Here is a 22,684-nt window from a genome sequence, read left to right on the forward strand (position 1 = left end):
TTATATAAATTCATAGCTTTAGGTAACGTATTAAATGTATTGTAATAGTATTTGCTTTGAAAGCTTCTAACAACATTATAATGATAATATAATACATAATTATTAAATAGTTATTAATAGCATATTAAAAGCATTTAGCAATATTTTGTAAATAGATATCTTTATTTGCATTTAATAGTATTTTTAAAGTTAAATTGTAAAAACCTTTTCTAGTATTCTAAAGATATCTCGCTTTTAACAATGATTTTAAAGCATTTCGAGAAGCTAAAATACGTTTTAAGAGCATTTTTATGACATCTTAAAAAAATTAGCTTGCCCAGTAAAGGAAGGTGTCAAAGAGTCAAGAGGAATGTTAGAGGAAGGATAAACAATGGAAGAAGGCCCAAGAGCTGACGATTTCATTTTTTTTGTAATGCCTTGAGCTAATTCCCAATGATGAAAGAAAATGGAACGGCACAACCAGATTTGGACATAAAGGTCAAAATGAAAGTCGTGCAAAGGTGTATCTAAAGTAGACCATATGATAAGTGAAGAAAAATAATTTCCAAGAAATTCTGTAAGAGATATCGGTATAAGTTTTCGTGCGAGTTTCAGGCAAGAAAATGAAGGAGGTTCACAATTCCAACAATCAAGAGCCATAAATTCAGCAGCAAAAGAGTCCGGTAAAGGTATTAAAGATGACGTGGAAAGGAATTTGTCAAGACAATTAGTCCGAAGAGCCAATAAAAGTGTTTTAAACGTATTTAAAGGGCTAAATTCCGGTAAGATATAAGGACAAGTCCACAAGTGGTCTAAAGTCTCAGGAGAAGAGTTACACTGAGGACAAAGCCAACTTGGATTATAAAGATGAGGCTTTCGTCTCTGAAGAGTTGTAAGCGTTGAAAGCATATCTAAAAGTAATTTGATACAGAAACCACAAAACTCGGAACGGCCATTCCGATGAGAGGCAAATTGCTTATTATTATTGAGACAAAATTTGGTGCAAGCCCAATCAATATCAGAAGTTGATGAATAGGAATTAAATCTTGGTAATACAGCCAGAGTTAAAAGACTTTTGGCGTCAAAAATATCTCTAATAAATTTCCAGATATTCATATCCACAGGTAAAGAATTAAATTGTAAAATGCAAGGAGCTAACAATTCCAATGATGGACGAGAAGAAAGCTGTGAGTCCGTATGAGCGGCTTTGGCTAATGCATCCACATGATTATTCAAAATGTCATCAGCGTGAGCAGGAACCTTGACCAAGGTTACATCCAGATTCTTTTGCGACATAATAGTATGTATGGAGGACCACAAAAGGTGGTTGGATTCTTTAAGCATTTTGGGAATAAAAGGAGCATCCACATACAAAGACCATAAAGAAAGTAATTGAGCACAATCAGTGGCGACAGTAATCGTGGAATTCTGAGGGAGGGAGTCCAGACCGTGCAATAAAGCAAAAACTTCTAAACGTAAAGCAGAAGGAAAGATGGAAGAAATATTATTATAGTGAGATTCCAAAATAAATCCATCAGGATCTATAGCAGTCCATGCAAAAGCCATCGAGGATACCGGATGACTAGGAGGAGGAAGGAAGGAACCATCAATATAGAGTGTAGATACCGAAGAAGGAAGTTGGATATCAGAAATCCTAGGCACTTGTTTATTCATAGAAGGTAACCGATCTGGAGCAAAAAGATGGAATAATAAAAGGGATTTGGCATAGCCTAACGAGGCAGAAAGTGAAACCGAATGAGTATCCGCATGTATATAAGTACGAGGTTTCGTCGGATAACAGATCAAACTTGATAAAGGCACATAGGAGAAGCATTTTTCAGAAGGACACCGTTTAAGCAATGTCTTAGAGGTAAAGGATCGCGGGAGAGCAGAGGCACAACCCTGACATGCAGTAAAATCAGAAAGCAAGTCATCAACCGAAGACGCAATCCAATGTGAAATAAGGGCTTCATTACGTGGAGCAGGATAGGTAGTAATCACACGGCCAACAAGAAAAGAGTTAGTATTACGATTAAAAGAAATAGCCCATTGAGGGTTAAACCAATAATTTCGACTAATGTCTATAAAAGAAATAGAAGCTACAGTATGAGAAATAGGAATTCTAAATTGTTGTAAAATAAAAAAAGAAGGTGAATTAGGAATAACAATAAGATTAAACAAATAATTAAACCAAGCAGTCACAGATCCTTTGTTCGACACTCGTTTAAGAAAGCGTAAATCTTTCCATGAAAGAAGTCGAGAGCCACACGGTGTAATCAGTTGAGCAAGAAAACGAGTGCAGAAATTATTCCGAACATTTTTCATGGAAGTAAATAAATCTTTTGGTAAAATAGACCAGAGTGGAATCGCCGGACGTAAATCTTTTCTCGGAGGTCGGAACAATAAAGACCACGTGATATTTAAACGAGAGGAGAACAATAAAAAATTAAATAAAGAATGTGTTCGCAAGGAAAAGGTGTGGGACCATGGTTCCAGGTCAATAGTAGAAGGGCAGGCATCACAGTCCAAAAAACCTTGGAGATAAGTAATCATATAATTGGCAAAGAGCTTATATGAAGGGTGAGAAAAAATTTTCTGCCATGAAGCCACATGGGATGATAGAAATCGACCAAACGCTTGTTGAATAGAGAAAGGCAACAGTGTGAAAAGCGCGGAAAGAGGAGTGACTGAGGTCAAACCAGCCTTCTGTCGAATAAGAGAAAGCATTGGAGAAACCATGCGATTAATGGTAGATTCTGCAAATAATGTGGTTTGTAGGCGAAATTCTAGCCGCGGAAGTAGGACAACGTTATAAAGATAGGCTATATGTTGTGCTAAAAGTTTTTTAGGACTGAGTAGAGCGGCCATGTCTTTGACCATATAAACAGTTTGGTTATGAACGAAACGAGAAGAAGCTGAAAGGTTAAACCAAACACCTAAAAATCGAAAGATGTAGATAAGGCTAATGCCTTTAAAGTAAGGGTATGAGATGTAATTAGAGAAGATGGAGAAAGGTCAAACACAATAGTTTGAGAAAATTGTTCAGAAGAAAGAAGGATATATTTGGCTGAATTTGCTTGAGTATTATTTAAAGTATAAAATTCAGCAGTAATGGAAAGGCGATCTTCAATTCCTCGTTTAGATGAAGCAATTAAAGTAGAATCATCCATAAATGTAATATGCGAAACAGGAAGATTGTGTTGTTCATATTCAATTGGAGAATAATCCAATAATGCAGAAGATTTCAAAATAAAGGGATCACAACCTTCACGATTAAGTGTAGTAAGCAAAGGATCCAAGTAAATAACCCATAATAATGGAGAAATGATTTCACCCTGGTCAATACCAATTTTCACTCCATATCCAGAAGTATCACCATGATGGGTAATAATTTTATTATTACGTCTTGTAAAAAGGTTGATGATAAATTTAATCAATAGAGACGGTATATGCAGACGGATTAAAGCTAGTCTAAGCATATTTAAATCAATTGAGTCAAATACCTTAGAAATATCCTGAGAAACAAGCCATAATTCTTGGTTATCAGATTTGTCAAAACGCCGTTGATGAATAATAGCATCAAGCATCTTAATAGGGATGTCAGTGGAATTGCCTGGTAATCCAGCAAAATTACCACCTTGGAGCACTTGATTGTCAGCCAGGATTTTTGAAAGTCGAATTGTAACGACTTTAACCACACATTTCCGTATGGTTTCTAATAAAGTGATAGGTCACGTATTCTTTAATTGGGCGTCAAATTCATGAGGCTTAGGAATGGGATAAACAAGCGCTTCACGCCAATCAGCAGGAATATCTCCATGAATAAGGCAAGCGTTGGCTAATACAAGGGACAAATTGAAAGCTTCTCCAGTTAAATGTTTGAGCATCTCATAAGAAATTTTGGAAGGACCGGAGGCCTTGTTATTAGGCATAGAATTGAGGGTGTTCTTCCATTCATCTTCCAGAATAAAAGACATGACCAAGTTAAATAATGACGAATCAATATCAGGAAGAGGAGCATATGCTCGTTGCCATCGAGGAGGAAATGAATCTGTAGAAGAATACTGGACCAAAGGAGGAGTAACAACCGATTGGAAGTGTTTTATAGCAGCTTGCTTAATATCAGAAGGATCAGTAAGTAACGTGGGTTTGGAGTCAATAACCACCAAGACTCTATCAAGGACGATAGAACGATGATCCACTGAAAGGGCTGAAGAAATAAAAGAGCCTGGAGACGTAGAGAAATGTTCATCTCTAAGAGCAATATAATATTCTATGGAATCGACACGATGTTGATGAAATTGCGTGGAAAGATATGCAGAGACCAAGGCTTTTTGTGAACGCAAAAATTTGATAAAAGCAGGAAGTGGTGTCATGCTATAAATAGGTATAGTATAATCTTTTAAAAGAGATTTAAGAAGAGTTAATTGTGTAGACAAAGAATTAATCATCTGTGAAATTTGGGCTGAACGACTAGGTCGAGACGTGGTCAATTTGAACAATAATCTATCCAAGAATTTGTTGATAGCAATAAGCATCGTAAGTTCAGGAGGATATTTATGGTGATGGGTATTGGATACATATTGAAATGGTAGAGAATTAATGGCACCACCAAGAATAGAACGTTTAAGAGTGTGCCAAAGTTTGTCCAAGGAAAGAGCTGAAAGTGAAGATACTGAAGGGTGGTGTGTGGTCAAGTATAACTCAAGACGTGAGTTTACTTCATTGGAAAATTTGTCCCAAATGTCATCATTCAAATTTTTGTAAAGAAAGATGGTGCGTTGTTCGCTCTTCTGCTTTAATCGAGCTTTGGATAAAATAGCGAAACATGAGCTAAAATCAAAGGCCGTTATAAGTACACGGTGATCAGTAAATTGATTATCATTCAGCTTAGGACAAGTTTCAACTTGAGAAAAAAGACCAGGAGCAGGAAATCCAGGGGATGACCAGATATAATCAAGTCTTGAAGAACCATTCTGGTAATAAAAGGTAGGACTAGGACCTGAGATTGAAGAAATATGGGATTGATGATCCGTAAAATATCGAGAAGAAAGTGATCGCAAAATTTTTAAGTGATGTAGAGGAAGGTGTGAATGTGAGATTTCATCTGCATTAAAATCACCAAGGATAACTACGTGATAGTTATTAGAGCGGGCTTTATCAAGCCATAAAGTAAGTTGGGCAAAAATAGCATCACGTTCTTTGTAATGAATAGAATGATAAGGAGGAATATAAACAGAAATAATAGAAATTTTTGTTTGATGAAAAAAAAGATCTAATTTTAATAAACGACCATTCCAAGGATCAATTTTCTGAACATGTTTGTGTAAAGGATGGCAAAGTAAAAGACCAACACCATCATGTGGTCGCGAATTAGAGGGGGAAGGAGCCCAATAGGACTTAAAATTATATTGGGAATGTTCATTTTGATAAATAAATTTAGCACTAGAGGAAATAAGACGAGTATCATTTAAAGATAAAACGCCAAAAGAAGAATGAAGGAAATAATTTAATAAATGCAATTGTCGAACAGGGGAACATAATCCATTAACATTGATTTGTCCAAAGTTAATAAGAGGGGAAGAAAAGGAAGGAGAAGAGGGATTATTAGGACTATTATTATTAGGTATCGCACTATTAGGGGGGTGAAATCCCTGTAATGCACCCGATATAAATTGGTGTTCAATCATTGGAAGGGGAGGGTTTTGAAGGAGAGAAGGAGTCCAATATTTGGTGATTATGAGCAAACAGTCTTATGACTTTATCTTTTATTATTAATTTTAAACGAAAAGTATAACAAACAAATCGAACAATATTACAAATATCAAATAGAGAAAATAAACATAAAAAATAAAAAGAACTACTTTACAGAAACCTTGAATTTTTAAACAATACCGAATTGATATAATAATGATGTTAAATAAATATCGTGGCGATATCGATTTGCAAATGATATCATTATGATATCGCAATGATATCATTTCAATATTAATTCAATATATCGAAATGATATCGTAAAGATATTTATTTGAAAAAATATCAGATCGATATCATTTCGATATTGTTATAACAACAATGAATTTTTTGAAAAATGGGAAGTAAATACGATATTAATATGATATCGTTTCAACATTAATTCAATATCAATATGATATCGTAAAGATATCACTTTATAATTATCTAATCGACATCATAACGATATTGACGAAACATCAAATCGATATCATATCGATATTTCGATATTGTTATAACAATAATGAAAAATAGAAAGTAAATACGATATTAATATGATATCGTTCCAACATTAATTCAATATCAATATGATATCGTAAAGATATCACTTTATAATTATCTAATCGACATCATAACGATATTGACGAAACATCAAATCGATATCATTTCGATATTGTTATAACAATAATGAAAAATAGAAAGTAAATACGATATTAATATGATATCGTTCCAACATTAATTCAATATCAATATGATATCGTAAAGATATCACTTTATAATTATCTAATCGACATCATAACGATATTGACGAAACATCAAATCGATATCATTTCGATATTGTTATAACAATAATGAAAAATAGAAAGTAAATACGATATTAATATAATATCGTTCCAACATTAATTCAATATCAATATGATATCATAAAGATATCACTTTATAATTATCTAATCGATATTGACAAATAACGAAACGATATCATTTTGATATTGTTATAACAATAATGATTTTTTTTTAATAAATGCAATATCAATATAATATTATTTTAATATTAATTCAGTATCAAAATAATATCAAAATAATATTATCTATAAAAATATCAAATCAATCAAATATCGTTAAATTCAATTTTATAATATTTTAATAATTTGTAATCTAATTTAAAAGTTAATTTCAATAGATTTAAGTTACCGGTTATTTATTACAATAACAATTTTAATTACAGATAAAGTATACATTAGTTTAAATATTATATAACAGATAAAAAAAATATCAATAAATCTATAATAAACTAATTCAATAAATTAGAATTATGAGTTAAATTGGTAATGTAAGTCAAAACATTATGCCTTAATACTCCAGAATCATAACTCATCAACCCAAAGTTGAGGATTAACCGGGTACCTTGCTTTAGATTCAGCGACACTGCCCAAGTTGGATGGGGTGTCACAGGTACGCTTTAAGAAGACTCGCTACGACTCTATTGCAAAAAGGATAAGTATATTCGAAAACATCAGACAAATTCACCTTAGAAGTTTGGCGGGAAACCCCTATAAACAACTGCAGTTTCATCATTACCAAAATCATTGAACTTAGGGATACAATGAAAAAGTTCATGAGAATGACGGCTTTAAAAAAAAAATACAAATATATTCTCAACTTTGACAATGCACCCTTATTCTTTGGCCTGGAATTCTCATATGACTAAATTATTGTTGTTTGTAATTTGATCCATTGAATCCACTATAAATTGCCAGGCAAAGCGAACTTTTATTAGACAACCATAGCTTCATAACAAACGTTGCAATGTGTTTGGACGAATGACATCCTGTTTAATAAATTTTAAATGGGCAAACGTGGACCTAAAACCCATTAGAAGATAGGCTGCAAGAAGTGCAAAGCAACCTACCTAACCCACGAGTGGGTCTAAGGGTTAGGGAATAAAATATACGCCAAACACACACAAGTTGGTATGGAGTTAAAGTCTTACAAACTAAAAATTATTTTTGCCACTTAATTCTTCAATAATCAATGTTATAAAAAAGTTACTTACGACTTAAGCCTACTTAATTATATATAAAATGACACTTCGAACAGACAGAGCTCATGATATATGAGAATATCCCATCATGCCTATTTTAACCCTTGATTAAAGGATTTTTGTTGCGTTATCAAACTGATTATATAAGTTTTACGCCTATATAACATAAGCTTATGCCCATATAATCAATCAAACAAGTCCGCCTTTTCCTATAACACACTATGCACGACGGCAAACGGTATAGGAGGAAGACTCTACTTTTCAGAAAGAAAGTTTTTTTTTTTCAAAAAAAAAAAACGTACAAATAAATAGCGGTTAAATAAAATGGTAGTTGAATTGACTTTTTAGGAATTAATAGGCCTTATAGCCTTATAATATACGCGATCATTTAATATACGCGATCATTTAATCAGACAATTTATTAAATTTGGTATTACACGAACTTGATCAACCTGATAATTGTTTAGTCTCTTTATAGGTGGATATTTCTTAAATTATCACCTGAACTTTTCAATTTTTTGCAGAATCGAAGATGGAAACCGGAAAAGTATTCTGATTCAGAATTTTTTTTTAAGAAATGTATTTGTTATTTTGTAAATTACCAGTCAGAATTGGCTTAAACTTTAAAGTTCTTACTTTACGCAAATGTTACGTAAATGTATTCTTTTTGATCTGTATAATAACGTCAAATATATAGAGATATTTAGGCCGTATACATTAAAGAAGAAACGTCACATAATAACCATTCCATTTTTAACAAAACAACAATTACTTTTTAAACTTGAAAGTGTTATATCTTAGACAAACATTTTATAGTTTTATACATCCATTTTATTTTATATTATTATCACTCGACATTATGGTATAATGTTTAGAATAATGATGTTTCATATTATCATTTACTTGTAAAATTTACTAAATTTATTCAATGTAATATCGTTATAAAATGCATAATTTTATAAAAAAATTAGAGCGTTTGCTAAGATTTATAACTATGTATAATTTAATATTATTATTAATAACTATGATTAAAGGATATGAAGTATCAGTATAAATAAAATAACTTACCGATAAAGAATCAACGATCTTGTTTCCGCTCCTAGAAGGGATCGTTAATTCTTTGGTTATATTATCTAATTCTTTAACGGCGGACAAATTTTTTCCATTCCACGAAACCTTAAAGGTTTCTCTTACGAAATCAACCAAGATATCGAACTCTTCATTTCTTGTTAATTCTGAAATATTAACAGCTACAAGCTGTTGGCTTAAAATCTTTTGAACAAATTCTTTATCAACGTAATCTATAAGTTCCTTTTGAGATAAACTTCCGGTAGATGCTCTATAATTAAATTAATAATTAATACAAACAGCACTATTTGGTTAGCTAGGAAACAATTAAATAAATACCTGTTTTTTCTTATTTCTTTAAATTCTTCTACAGAAGTTAAAATAATTTGGTTAAACTTATTTCTGAAGTCGATGAAAAATTTTCGGGTTTTTTTGAGGTAGCTTTTAGCTTCGTTCGAATGTATTTTTATTTTGAAAATTTTTGTTATCAACTCATCAAAAACTTCACCACGTGGACTTCTCGCACGTAAAAAAAGACACTTAACACTTTCGTCCTATAGACGAATTTTATCCTAAAATATTAAAAATACATTATTTAAAAGATTTAGACAAATAAATATTATCATGTTAATTTAATACTTACGTCCGTAATTTTACTGGATGATGAGATAGCAACATCCGTATTGTTCATTTCTAGTGCCAACCTTAAAATTTCCGGATGGTCGACGAGCCAAGCAACTATTTCTAAATTTGACTTTGATTGAAATACTTCGGGTTTTTTATGATCTTCCGTCTTACTCGCATCATCATCATCATCATCATCATCATCCTCATCATCATCATCATCATCATCATTACTTCTTTTTTCATTTACTACTATAACTTCTTTATCGGCAGATTCGGCAGCTTCTTTATTACTATGGTTTTTACTTTTTTTCATCAACTGATTGGCTTTCTCAATGTCAATATCTCTTCTTTTTTTCGTAATTTGTTTTCTTTTCGATCCTATTATACATATTTTTGGTATTTATTAATTATTCTTCTTACATATAACTATATAACAAAACTTACTATAAATTTACAAAAGAGTTATATCTACATACCTCCTTCAACTTCCATTTCTTGATTATCATCAGACGATTTATTAGGTGATTTACGTTTAGTCGTCATAATAAAAAAAAATATGAGCGAAAAAAAAAGTGGAACAACCTTTTTGTTTCAAAGTAGGTGATATATATCGAGAAAATATGAATGAATAAAAAATGTGGAGCAACTTTCTTGCTCAAAAAAGTAGGTGATAAACATTGAATGAACAAAAAAAAAGGGCGAGGTTATCATGATATAATTTTGAGATTTTAGCTATTGTAATTATGATTGTAGTATTTAATTGGAAAATATACATGTTCTCAATATCATTGTGTATTGTGTAAAATGCAGGATCAGTTAAAAATATCAGGAGATGGGAAAACTAAAAATTATGATTTCAAGATCGAAAATTAAATTTAATTTATATAAATAATTTGTATTTCATTTAATAATAAAAGTGAATACTGGACACTTTTTTTATATAGAAGATTACTTCAAATCAGTTCCAAATCTTTATTTTATTGCGTATTTACGATTCAATTTCATAAATTTTATTATACTTTTTTAGGCCATATAAGGAGTGAGAAGAAATTAATCATGTGAAGTATCATTTTATGTGATACAATGATATGCACCAAACTCAAAAAGTATAGCCATTATTAGCTACTATTATCGTTCGGCATTAAATTACGTAATGTTAAAGATATTATTGCATCCAAATAACCCAATCAAACCTTTTTACTCATATGTGATTGATTACTAAATTTGTGAAAAGACAATGCAACTCCTTAACATATGATTTTTGTATATTATTGTACAATTATAAAAAGAAAGTCGTGAGCAGTCTATAGAATATTATGTAAAGCTACAAAATTCAAAAATATTTAGAGTTGGTAACGAATTTACATTTCAATAGTACCATTAAATAGAAATTTATAAACTTAACTGCTAAAGGAAGAGAAATTTTTAAACGATAAATGGATGAAACATAGTACAGTTTGATGGTTGCTAGAATACTCTCAAAATAATTTTCATGATTAATTGTGAAGGTTATAATTAAAATATTCCAATTGAAATAATACAGTGACGATCTGCTTATTTGCTTATTTAATGATTTAGCATATTTTATTATTTTATGTAGTAAAGTAAATAGTATTTTTTTCCAAATAATGAAAGATACATCGTTTGAAAAATAAAAAAATTGAATGTTGTACAGCAATATAATATTAAGCAAAAAATTGAATGTTGTAAAGCAATATAATATTAAGCAAAATTGAATGTTGTACAGACATCAATATAACAAAATAGTAATTATGATTTGAAAGATTTACAATTTCATATGAAGTGAGGTGAGCGTAAAAGAGGCGAAATTATTCAATTTCAATGATTTCATAATATGAAGGTGAGCCTCGTAAACGGTAAGGTGTAGGTGATGAGTGACGGAGGAGGCGTAGGTGATGATGATGAGTGTGAACGGAGAGGTGATATAGGTGAGCATATTGGTGAATGTAGTGGTGAGGATGACGGAGTTGTTGTATGGCTTGTTGTGTTGATTTTATGAGCAATATCATAAATTGTTTCTAAATAAATAATCAGATTAATTTATGAATTAAATAAAAAAAAAATAAAATATTTACGTAGTTTTCTAATATTTACGTCGTTTTTCCCAAAAACGTTCACTGAATTCCTCGTAGTACTTCGTTCCTAGAGCACTTTTCCTTCCCTTTGGCTTACCCTCGATATATAATTGCATTTTCTAATAAAATTATAAAATTATATTAGTACTATTTAATATGCTAAAATAGTAGTTGAACCTGAAATAATGTTTATATACTTTATAAGCTCGCACTAAGCCGTTAAATTTTTCTTTACATTGCCTCCCAGTATACGTGGTTCCGAATTCAAGGTTTATTTTGCTTGCTAGCCCTTTCCAAAAATTATGCTTCATATTACCACTAAGTTCGTGAAAATTATTGTTTTCATTTTTTCTTTCATTAATTAAAACTCGCAATTGTCTATCAGTCCACATGTTATTAAAGAATTAATGAAATATTAATGAAAATGAAAGAGAAAGAATTTTGTAAAAGGAGTGGGAAAATAAAAAAAAATCCGTAAAAAAAAAAAATCCGTGTAAAAAAAAAAAAATCTGTGAAAAAAAAATAAAATCAAATTATTACGCCTACAATCTATGAACACAAGAATTAATGAAATATTAATGAAGACGAAAGAATTAATGAAACGAAGAATTATATTAATGAAAACGAAAGAATTAATGAAACGAAAGAATTTTGTAAAAGGAGTGGGAAAATAAAAAAAATCTGTGTAAAAAAAAAATCCTTGTAAAAAATAAAATCAAATTATTACGCCTACACAGGTCGAAATATAATATACCGGTCATCAATCGGTCATATAACTGATTGGTACCTGATTGGTAGCTGATCTGTTACTGATTCATTCATTCAGATACCAACCGGTCATCAATCAGGCATTTATTTCAATCGGCTACACATCAGTTGTATGACCGATTGGTGCCGATTGGTGACTGATTGGTGCCAGTTTAACAATCGGTAAACAATCAGCCATCTGTCATCTATATTGGAAGTTGACCGATTGGTTGCCGATTGGATATTGTTGACCATCAGTCATCAATCGGCTATCAGCAGGTCAAATTATTGTCAATCGGGTACCAATCAGGCATATGTCCGATTGATACAGATTACAGCTATTTGCGAAATAACGGACTACTTACAGCTATTTGCGAAAATAATGGACCACCTAATTCATTTTCGACTGCGTATGAAATTTTCATACGCAGTCATATGCATGGTAATATCTGCCCGGACCGTCAAACTCATTTTTTGAGTTTTTCATATGTAATCATCCGCAGTTATATCACAATAATTCTAGCAGTTAACTATGCGTATATGACTGCGTATGGCTGCGTATGAAATATTCATACGCAATCGAAAATCGAATTAGCTGGTCCGTTATTTTGCAAATAGTTGTAATAGATGATTTGTATGTAGCCGATTGATGCTCATTCAATAAATGTGCTTTATGATTTTATCTGATCTAAGACTTATCGAAGAATAAAAATTCGATACTACTGGCCGACTTATTTTAACTGTTACTAGTAAACCGAACAATGATGGAAATCATAATAAAAATGTATGTACCCACATTCTTTTATATTGCATAAGCTAGTAAATGATTTATTCTAAATAATAAACAATTTTGTCACCAATTGTATTAAAAGATTTAATAATTCTCCTAATTACCCACTGAAAATTTATCATTTGACTATACATGATGAAATAATGTGTACAAAATGAACAAGGAAATATACAAGGAATGATATTTAATAAAGAAAAAATAGGCAGAAAGTTGAAGATTTTTATAAAAAAGAATATCGTTGGATGATTAAAGAAATAATTGAAAAAAGAAATATTACAATAATATTATTTGAAGGAAGTATTTTTAGAAAAAAAAAAAATTAACTGTATGTACTAATTAATATACATAAAATTCGCAAAAGCAGGGGAGGGGGGATCGGTTATTAGTGAAAAATAGGTAAATAGAATACAAAATATAGGAAATCACCACCATCACAACACCACCACAATCACTACCATCAATCATCCATTTCAAGATAATCATCGTCAGAAAGTTGGTCAGAAGGTTGGCCAGAAGGTTGGTTGGAAGATTGGCCGGAAGGTTGTTGGTTGGAGGATTGATCGGAAGGTTGTTGGTTGGAGGATTGATCGGAAGGTTGTTGGTTGGAGGATTGATCGGAAGGTTGTTGGTTAGAGGATTGGTCGGAAGATTGGTTAGAAGGTTGGTTGGAAGATTGGTTGGAAGGTTGGTCAGTACTTGTTAATAAAACAGTCTCTTCCATTTCTTCCTCCCCTTCTCCAACGTCAGCATCATATCCATCATTAAAGGACTTTTCACTTTCCGCAAATTTCATCAAGTCATACTGCTGGTCTTGACGCTGGTCCAGCTGCTGGGTGACTGCGATCTTTAACTTTCCTTTATATCCAGAACGAGTCCAATGCGGCGCCAACAAAGGCGCTGCCGGTTCATTATTACAAAAACAATTGCCCGTAACTCGCTCACGTAATTTTCTATTATTTGGTTGTTCAGTTCTTAATCGGTCAATATATTCACGCAAAAATAATCGTAACTTAAAAAAATTAAAATAGTTGGTAAAATTAAAAATAGTTAGAAATAGTTAGAAATAGTTAGAAATAGTTAGTAAATAAATTAAAAATAGGTAGAAATAGTTAGTAAAATTAAAAATAGTCAGAAATGGTAAAATTAAAAATAATAAAAGCAGGAAGAAATACTCACTGTGTCAGATCTCCACTTAAGATCTTTGACAATAATATTGCTTCTCCCGTTTTCGCAATCAGTCTCGGATTCCTCGGGTGAATGGTAAGCGTTATTGTCAATTATTAATTGTAAGTCTTCGTCCTTAAATTTCTTGACTAATGAATTTTTCACCATCTGTAAATGTTTTATTAGTCTTCCCCTTTTTAATCTTTTCTGTATTAGATAAGAAGTTAGTATTAAGCAAATATATACACTGTACAAAACTTTATTTACTCACGTCGTGGCGTCTGGAATTGGAATGTTTTCTTTTTTCTTGCAGTTTTTTTCTTGACGATGACCGATTCTTTTTAAGGTGCTCTTCACGTCGATGACGATGAAGGGAGTGAATTATATCATATAAAATTTCGTTAGAAATAGGAAATATATTATTATTAATATTTTCCATTATACTAGGTATAATATCGTTAATAACGCGATTTCGCTGATTAGTGAATGTTTGACCCAAATCAATCCTTCTCCCTTCTGGTAACGCATCATACTTCCAAATAACTTCCTTCTATATAAAATCAACAATATCAGTTAATAAATATATATAAAATTAATTTGAGATATCCTTATTTACCCTTAAGGCTTCTCTTAGATCTTTTGGCATATCACTCTTCGTCAAATAGAAGGGAGTATTTGAACTATTTGAGCTATAGGAGCTGTCCGAATCACTTGAATCGTCTGAACTTGATTGGACTGGGGCTTTTCCCTTTGCTTTATCGCTGATGGCTTTTCTGGAATTTTTGTCGCCATCGTTAGTATTTTTTTTTTGACGGCCTTTTTAGTACCCCTGTATTTTTCATTAGTAGCGCTGGTTACAGCGCTTACATCTTCTTTTTTCATTAGTGGCGCTGGTTACAGCGCCAGCGCTTTCATCTTCTTTTTCATTAGTGGCGCTGGTTACAGCGCTTTCTTCACCTTTTTCACTAATACCGCTAGTTACAGCGGTGTCGCTTTTTTCCATTTTAATTGTTATATCCTCATCTGACGATATAAGAATTGGTTCTTGTTGAGAACCAGCCTGTGAAGAACCCCGTGAAGAAACAGCCCGTGAAGAAACAGCCCGTGAAGAACCTGGCACCCCGTAGGGTTCATTATTTTGCTGTTCTTGTTGTCCTTGTATAATATTCGCAATTTTTTCAAAAAAATATTTGGCTTGTTGGGTAAAAGCTATTAATTTAGATAATCATTAGTTTTTAGTAATATCCTGATATCTGCTGTCCGCCGATCAACTTACCCAATAGCTCGTCTACTTTCTCTAAATCTTTCTTATTGGACATATTTAATTCAAATTTTTTAAATTTTTTTAAAAAACATAAAAATATCCACAGTATAGAAAGAAATCAGTATTTTTTTTTCAGATCGATTATTTTCATTATTTTTAACAATTTTAACAATTTTCAATTGTTCTAACAATTAACAATTAAATGATTAATAAATTTAATAAATTAAAATCTTGACAATTAATCATTAGACTAATGATGTAATGATGTAATATTATACGCGAAATTTGCAGAAATTAAGCAACACCGGTATATGTTATATGTTATTTAATAAGATATCATTGACTTACAACTTTTCTATAATTTATTATTTGACTGTAACGATGTAATGATGTAATATGATACGCGAAATTTGCAGAAATTAAGCAACACCGGTATATGTTATATGTTATTTAATAAGATATATCATTGACTTACAAACTTTTCTATTATTTATTATTTGACTTTATTATTTGACAAATATTATATCGAAATAAGACTTACTCGCATATTTCACGTATTTTAATTTTACCGTCTTCATCCTCCTCACCCTCCTCACTTCTGATATTATTTATTTTGACAGAGGATGCTAACATCAGAGCACTGCTGAACGAATTCACTTCTTGATTATTTAATAAAGTTCCCATTTCTGAATTATTAAGTAGGGATAGTTGAGTTTCTAATATATCGATCTTTTGTTGTAGAAAATCATTTGCTTCTTTCTGCATACTCATGATTTCCGTTAACGCACGATTACAGTTTTCTAATTCTACAACCTTTTTCCGAGATTCTATATCCCTGATCGTTGCGTGATTCGACATTATTTGTAAAGAGTCATTTACTCGCGTTAAATTCTCATTCTTTCGTATCAGGTTTTGCCTAATGTATTTAAGTTTATGCTTTCGGCCCATTATAACCCCTAGGATTAAAATAAAAATCAATTTATAACCTTTGACTATTTACAAAAAAATGAGATAAAAAAAAAAATGCAGATATAAAAACCGAATATTGTGATATTTGTACGAAAGACCAATAACTATAAGAAAAAACCGGTATGAATATATAAGATAATTGTTAAGAATGTTTATTATTATATTAAAGCGGAATCGGTTTATATAAAAGAAAATCGATAACCGTAAAAAAGAAACTGACTTGAATGTAATCTTTGTTTTCACCGACCTATTAAAATTGAAGGATATGCATTAAATTTTCAAGTAAATTTGTTCCATTTGATCATTATCGGTATACCTGTAATAAATTTTTGAAATTACAATCCACTTTCAAAAAAACTTTCAAACGTAAGAGATGACCGGCAGAAAGCTGATGAACTTATTTATCATGAGTTTTTTTATAATCGGCACGATTTTTATTGCTGCTTACAGACTAATTACTCATGCATGATTACCTTATAAGAAAATCAATCAAATAAATTATATTGGAACTTTTTTATTGTAACTTTAATGCTGCAGTGGCGTATTGGTTAGGGAATGTAATACCTGGATTATATTTCTGAGTTCAGTACCTGCTGTATGCATTACTTTCCAGAATATTTGACCATGACCGTGAGTTCTCTGGACCGGTTGGCTTGGATGCCGTGAGTCCTTTGGACCGGCCCGAGTCTTGATATTCTGATCTTTTTTGTATATTAACAACAGTCGAAGGGTTATTTAACTATCATTTTAGTTACTTGAATTGAAATAGTCGTGTAACTAATTAATTACTCAAAATAAAAATATAATACATCGTACACTTCCATTAAATGTTAAAGTAAATCTGCATATTTAAAATTTATATTTTCACCAAACAATAGAATTCTATTATACCAGTAAAAATTCTCACAAATGAAACTGCCTATTTATTGGGATTACAGCATTATATGTGATAGGATTCTTTTTGCCAATTACAAATTCACCAGATACAAAGCGACTATATAGGTAATGAATTGGAATTAAACAATCTCGCTCTATCTCATAAAATTCATTTCGCCAAAGTTCAATATTTGAGCTTTTTTCATCACCATCAATACTTGTATAAAATCGGGTTTTCTGGTTTGGCGCCGGTTTATACCATTTAACAAATACTAATCGATGTGTTTTAAGTTCACCCGAAATTCTCACAGTATGTTCAAAATAATACTGTACCTGACCTGGAAATAAGTCGGTCGTTTCATTGTTTTGGATAAATTTCGCCAAAACATTCGCGTTTTTCAGGTATCGGGGTGCCATTGCCGATCCAAACACTTCTGCTGAGATCCTAACCCGCCCAAATTGATCAACCATATTTGGCACAACTATTGCATCTCTTGAACTGGTTGATGTTGACTCAGCAATTGTTACAAATTGCAAGTCGTAAGCAATATTATAATATTCGGTTAGGATTTGATAAATATCATCAGGCAAGGCAACCCGATTTTTACATGGCGTAAGCATTTCTCCAGGAAATGGTTCGCTACCGACAATCGTTTCATCAATTTCTTAGAAGAATACCTTTCTAAATTGATACAGCTCAGTGTAATTAAAATTATCGTAAGCTGCCAAACTTCCGGAAGTTGATCGTGGTTGAATTAATTTTAAAGCTTCAACAAGCTTAACATTATTTGATTGAACGGATACAAGGTTATCAAGTCTCCAATTCCGCATTATAATTCGTAAAAGTTCGGGTTCAATTTGACGATTACTATTGGGAAAAGAGCCTATTGATATATTATTTAATAAATTATTAGCAAGCTTAAACGATTAAACAGTTCACAAAATACCTACCGAGGATACCGTTCATTCTTTCAAAGGAAAAACACCAGAAAGAATATAATGGACCATAATCCCGGCAACAATCGGCAATATGAAGACACAAATGGAGGTTTGGGGTTATTCTTTCCAGACCATAATTTTCTTCAATTAACGTTGCAACTTTGAGCAAACGTTCGTGAGCTTCGTTCAATATGTCACAGTCAATAATTCGATAAACTAGCAGAGAACAAGCTCTAACGAAATTCCCCAAAATTTGTCGATCTGGTTCAGCGAGCAAATCCCACATCAACGGGATAGCATAAATTAGAACAAACGTTTTCCATTGGTCGGCCGTAAATCCGGAAAATCCTTCTCCAGTTGCGATTTTATTTGGAATACGCCCCAAATCCGCAGGTATTTGTATGTATTTTGCTCGCTTTTCCATTTTTTCTAGATCTTGTTTCGTGATCTTGTTGCCATCGATCCATAATTTTTTAATTATCCAATGGGCTATTCCGAGGAACAAACAGTGCATTGGATCTACGACAAGGTACCTTATCGGATTAAAATACGGCAATCGAAGCAGTTCGGACCATCTAACATGGGTTGAACTCACATGACGTTTTCTTTCCTCCTCAGATTTACACAGTCTCCAAAGCTCAGCATTCTGTCGATGTTCATCCAAATCTCTTTCTACAAACCAGTCAACCATATCATCAAAGCCGCCAAAATTTGACTTATTTCCATTTCCATTTGAATTTGCAGTTTTATAACACCTATGGCAGCTCACTGATGCTGATATGTGACCGCAGAGCTTCCTCGCCGCAGGAATGTCATTCGAACAGCATATTAATGCCAATCGGATATTTTTTTCAGCGGCGGGAATCTCAATCCCATCCCAGAACTCTAATAACTCATCAACAATCGGAGCGAGATAATGGTTAATTTTGTGTAACTTAACCTCGCTTGGTCCTGGTAGTAGACCAAGCGTCAACATATTTTCTTTTTTAAATCTAATTTCACGCGGTAGGTTACAAATAACCCCATAAATAGCCCCACAGCTGTATACAGATGACTCGAAAGGCTGAAACCAATCGAGATTAATCATAATTCCCAAGTGGGAATCTGCAGTCTCTGGTGTAAAAAATGGGACGTCTGAAGTGTCTGGAAAAGTTTTCCAGATTTTACCGTCATAAATATCTGCTAACATACCATTATTTACATCCCGATTGGTCCATTTTCGTAGTTGTTGCTTGAATTCTGGTCTCTGGTACAAATTGTTTATCTGTATTTTCAAATTCGGCAATGGAAATAACAATTTGGGGCGTCTTTTATTTCCATTACCATGCGGTACTTGCACAGTTAATTCCATTCTGCAAAATTTTTCCTTCGGTTTCATTGGAAATTCTATATGCGTACATTTAAATCCTTCATCCGCAACAACATCAGCTATATTATATAATGTATTACAGCTCGGATATACTGCGTAAGTCATAGATTGGTTGTCGATTCGTAATAACTTAGTCGCAGTGTATAAAGAAGACGGGAAATCTTTGAATCTCGTCTGATTAGCATCCATTAATACTTGATGAAAAAACTTTATTAAAGAATCTAGTGCAACATCCGGCAAGCAAAATCTTGCTTGATATTTGAATATCCATGTTAATATCCAAGAATCCGCAATATTAACATTTGTGTCGGGATATGCAAATTCTGAATCATTTTCGGGCGCAGCAAATTGTTCAACAGGATCGTCGTCCAAATCCATATTGTCTTCTGGAGAAATGTCACCTTCATATTCATATTCATTAATCGGTTCATTGCTTTCCTTATTAGTTTCCGGTTCCCGAAACTGGTCTTGTCTACGCCTTTTTTGAGGGACAAAACCGGCAAAATCTGATTCATAATTATTATTAAATGATGTTGACTCTTCTTGTCCGGTCATTTCTTTTGATCTTGATGATTCTTCTACGATCGGACTATGATAGACGGTATGTGCTGGCTTAATCCGATTGTTTCCGGGTAAAAAAGGGATAAATCCGAAAACGCTAGACGCTAAATGACGCTCTAAATCTAGATGTCTTTTTCTGGTTCTTTCATCAACATATTTGCCATTGCATTCCTTGCAATCACATGATACTTTATATCTAAGTTTTGTAGACATGATTATGTTTTAGTAAGATCGAAGCATTCAATGAAAAATTTGAGAATTTCTACGTATGTATCTTATAGCCTATTTATGAATGTCAAAATCGACGAATAAAGAGCTTTTAATATGTACAATTTCATATATTAGTCCGGTCTGAATAGACTATTATTGCTTAATGGCATGTGAAGATAGGAAATTGTACGGGGTATTAATGAAAAATTAATATTAATCGGGTTTTACTATAGCGAAACCAGAAAATTATCACGCGGTCCGTCCGTTTTGGTAATTCGCTCAAATGATTTAGTTGCAAAAATATCGGACTTGACCCTTCTGGTGACATCATCTTGACCCTTATTAAAATATATTATGCGGGTCAGCACCGCGTGGTGGGTTAAGAACGATACCGACATTCGCGAATTAATTATATTGCAGAGCGAAACGTTGTTCTTTTTTACCATATTATAAGTCTTTTTTTTTTTTGGTCTAAAATTTTCAGTTCTTTCAGTCCTTTATAGTAAGTAAAGTTATAAAATCTTGTCGTTGGATTTCTGCAACGACCGAAGTCAAAAGCCCGAAGGCTTCCGAGCCCTCTACCAACAAGGCTTCCTAATAGATAAAGAACCGGACCTTTTTTATCCCAGAGAACCTCGGAGGCTAACCGATACATAACTTTCTCTTTTTTTTCAACATAACTTTCAATAGAGTTTACAAAATGGGAAACAAAAAGCTTCGTAAGGAAGAGTAAGTAACCCTTCGTGTCAGTTAACTTATCAAAAATTGAGATATATTTATAAATTTATACAAAAAGCAGCCCGGAATCAGAAATCTTATACGAATCTAGTTCGGAATCAGAATCAAAATCGGAATCGGAACTAGGTACATTTAGTATGTCGTATAATTCTGCTTATTGTGTTCTAAACATTCTGATTCACTGCTTAATGGTCAATATACAATTGATAGAATTAAACCCGGAAGGCACTCAAATTCTTGATTCTGATTCTAGGCCAAGAGATGACAAGAAAAGAAAAAGGTCAAAAGAACGACGATACCAACATGTATCTGAAATGCCCAAAGATTTGAGAGAAGCATTAAGGGTAAACAAAACTTTCGCTGTATTTTTTATTTTTTATAAATTTACTGATAATAATATATTTTTAGAGAGATCTATTCTGGAATCAGGCAAGAATGCCTCAGGAAACTCAATTAGATATCGAAAAAACGTTCGAGCTTCAAAAGGATCTTGTAGTTAAAACGATTGTGCCAAATTTAATGAAAACATTGGATCTTCGACACCTACACCATAGGGGAAGGTGTCATATACGAGATGATCCATCAGCGGCACCGCCACAAAAGGGACAATCTTCGGGTCAAAAATAAATCAGAAAATGATATAAAGAAAGAAACAGGACGGAAACACCAAAATTCACGACGATCAGAGGTAAATATAAATGTTATATTTTACTAATCATCCTAATCATCATTATTTATTTACGAGTTTTTTATAAAATAGAAAAGAAAAAAAAGATCAAAGACGATCATCAATTTAAAAAAAATTAATGATCTGTTGATTGAAAAGTTCAGTAACGAAGAATTGCGGCCAATAATCACAGAAAACGGCTATCATAGCCCGGAAATTTCAGAAAGCGAGGACGAGTGAAACATAATCGTCGTGCGTAACCTGCGATGGCGCTCCAGTACTGTAAGTGAATTTATTGAAATGGGTTACATATAACTGGCATATGCTAATTCATTTTAAAACAAAGCTGCGCAGATTTTTGTACTATGTTGACAGTAATACAACAAAAGGCGACAAAAAGCGTGAACGGGTGTACAAGCCTAGTGAGTACGTTGAAGAAACGGCGCCGAATAGCGCGCCTAGTTGGACGAAATCAGGCTACGATGGGCCATTAAAAAATCCAGTTGCCAAGGCGATTAGTAAATTACAAAATAAATGAAATATGTCAGTAAATTTAATAAATATAAATAAATATATCAGTAAATTTAATAAATATATCAGTAAATTTAATAAATATCAGTAAATTTAATAAATATATCAGTAAATATAATGCTTGAGTCAAACAGATTGAAAAGAAATTAAAGACTGAGACAACCTTTTTGGTTCAATTTTCACAATACCTAATTTTTTTATTTTATTTCATCAACTGACAATCATACCGATATACCGATATATCAAACTAATCTAGCTGCGGATTACCAGCCAGATTATTTTTGACATTAATTTAGAAATCGACATATATACGCA

General features: G+C 32.3%; 6 protein-coding genes across 6 annotated transcripts; 1 reads left to right on the forward strand and 5 right to left on the reverse strand.

Annotated features, from left to right (window-relative positions):
* Window positions 1–8,739: 8,739 nt before the first annotated feature.
* OCT59_007220 (uncharacterized protein) lies at window positions 8,740–9,991 on the reverse strand (the record flags this gene model as incomplete). Its single annotated transcript, XM_066147194.1, has 5 exons — window positions 8,740–8,745; window positions 8,822–9,092; window positions 9,161–9,375; window positions 9,465–9,826; window positions 9,925–9,991. The coding sequence occupies 5 exons, from the start codon at window positions 9,989–9,991 to the stop codon at window positions 8,740–8,742; spliced, it is 921 nt and encodes a 306-aa protein (XP_065998558.1).
* A 1,305-nt stretch (window positions 9,992–11,296) lies between these two features.
* OCT59_007221 (uncharacterized protein) lies at window positions 11,297–11,936 on the reverse strand (the record flags this gene model as incomplete). Its single annotated transcript, XM_066147199.1, has 3 exons — window positions 11,297–11,487; window positions 11,564–11,663; window positions 11,742–11,936. The coding sequence occupies 3 exons, from the start codon at window positions 11,934–11,936 to the stop codon at window positions 11,297–11,299; spliced, it is 486 nt and encodes a 161-aa protein (XP_065998559.1).
* Window positions 11,937–13,538: 1,602 nt separating this feature from the next.
* OCT59_007222 (uncharacterized protein) lies at window positions 13,539–15,564 on the reverse strand (the record flags this gene model as incomplete). Its single annotated transcript, XM_066147205.1, has 6 exons — window positions 13,539–14,090; window positions 14,258–14,452; window positions 14,517–14,795; window positions 14,862–15,061; window positions 15,113–15,454; window positions 15,522–15,564. The coding sequence occupies 6 exons, from the start codon at window positions 15,562–15,564 to the stop codon at window positions 13,539–13,541; spliced, it is 1,611 nt and encodes a 536-aa protein (XP_065998560.1).
* A 482-nt stretch (window positions 15,565–16,046) lies between these two features.
* Window positions 16,047–16,367, reverse strand: OCT59_007223 (uncharacterized protein; the record flags this gene model as incomplete). Its single annotated transcript, XM_066147209.1, has 1 exon — window positions 16,047–16,367. The coding sequence occupies one exon, from the start codon at window positions 16,365–16,367 to the stop codon at window positions 16,047–16,049; it is 321 nt and encodes a 106-aa protein (XP_065998561.1).
* A 3,507-nt stretch (window positions 16,368–19,874) lies between these two features.
* Window positions 19,875–20,436, reverse strand: OCT59_007224 (uncharacterized protein; the record flags this gene model as incomplete). Its single annotated transcript, XM_066147214.1, has 2 exons — window positions 19,875–19,883; window positions 19,963–20,436. The coding sequence occupies 2 exons, from the start codon at window positions 20,434–20,436 to the stop codon at window positions 19,875–19,877; spliced, it is 483 nt and encodes a 160-aa protein (XP_065998562.1).
* A 697-nt stretch (window positions 20,437–21,133) lies between these two features.
* OCT59_007225 (uncharacterized protein) lies at window positions 21,134–21,798 on the forward strand (the record flags this gene model as incomplete). The annotated part of the gene is made up of 3 exons (XM_066147219.1): window positions 21,134–21,162; window positions 21,230–21,515; window positions 21,580–21,798. The coding sequence occupies 3 exons, from the start codon at window positions 21,134–21,136 to the stop codon at window positions 21,796–21,798; spliced, it is 534 nt and encodes a 177-aa protein (XP_065998563.1).
* Between the last annotated feature and the right edge of the window lie 886 nt (window positions 21,799–22,684).

Source organism: Rhizophagus irregularis, chromosome 15 (assembly GCF_026210795.1).
Source record: "Rhizophagus irregularis chromosome 15, complete sequence".
Taxonomy (NCBI): domain Eukaryota; kingdom Fungi; phylum Glomeromycota; class Glomeromycetes; order Glomerales; family Glomeraceae; genus Rhizophagus; species Rhizophagus irregularis.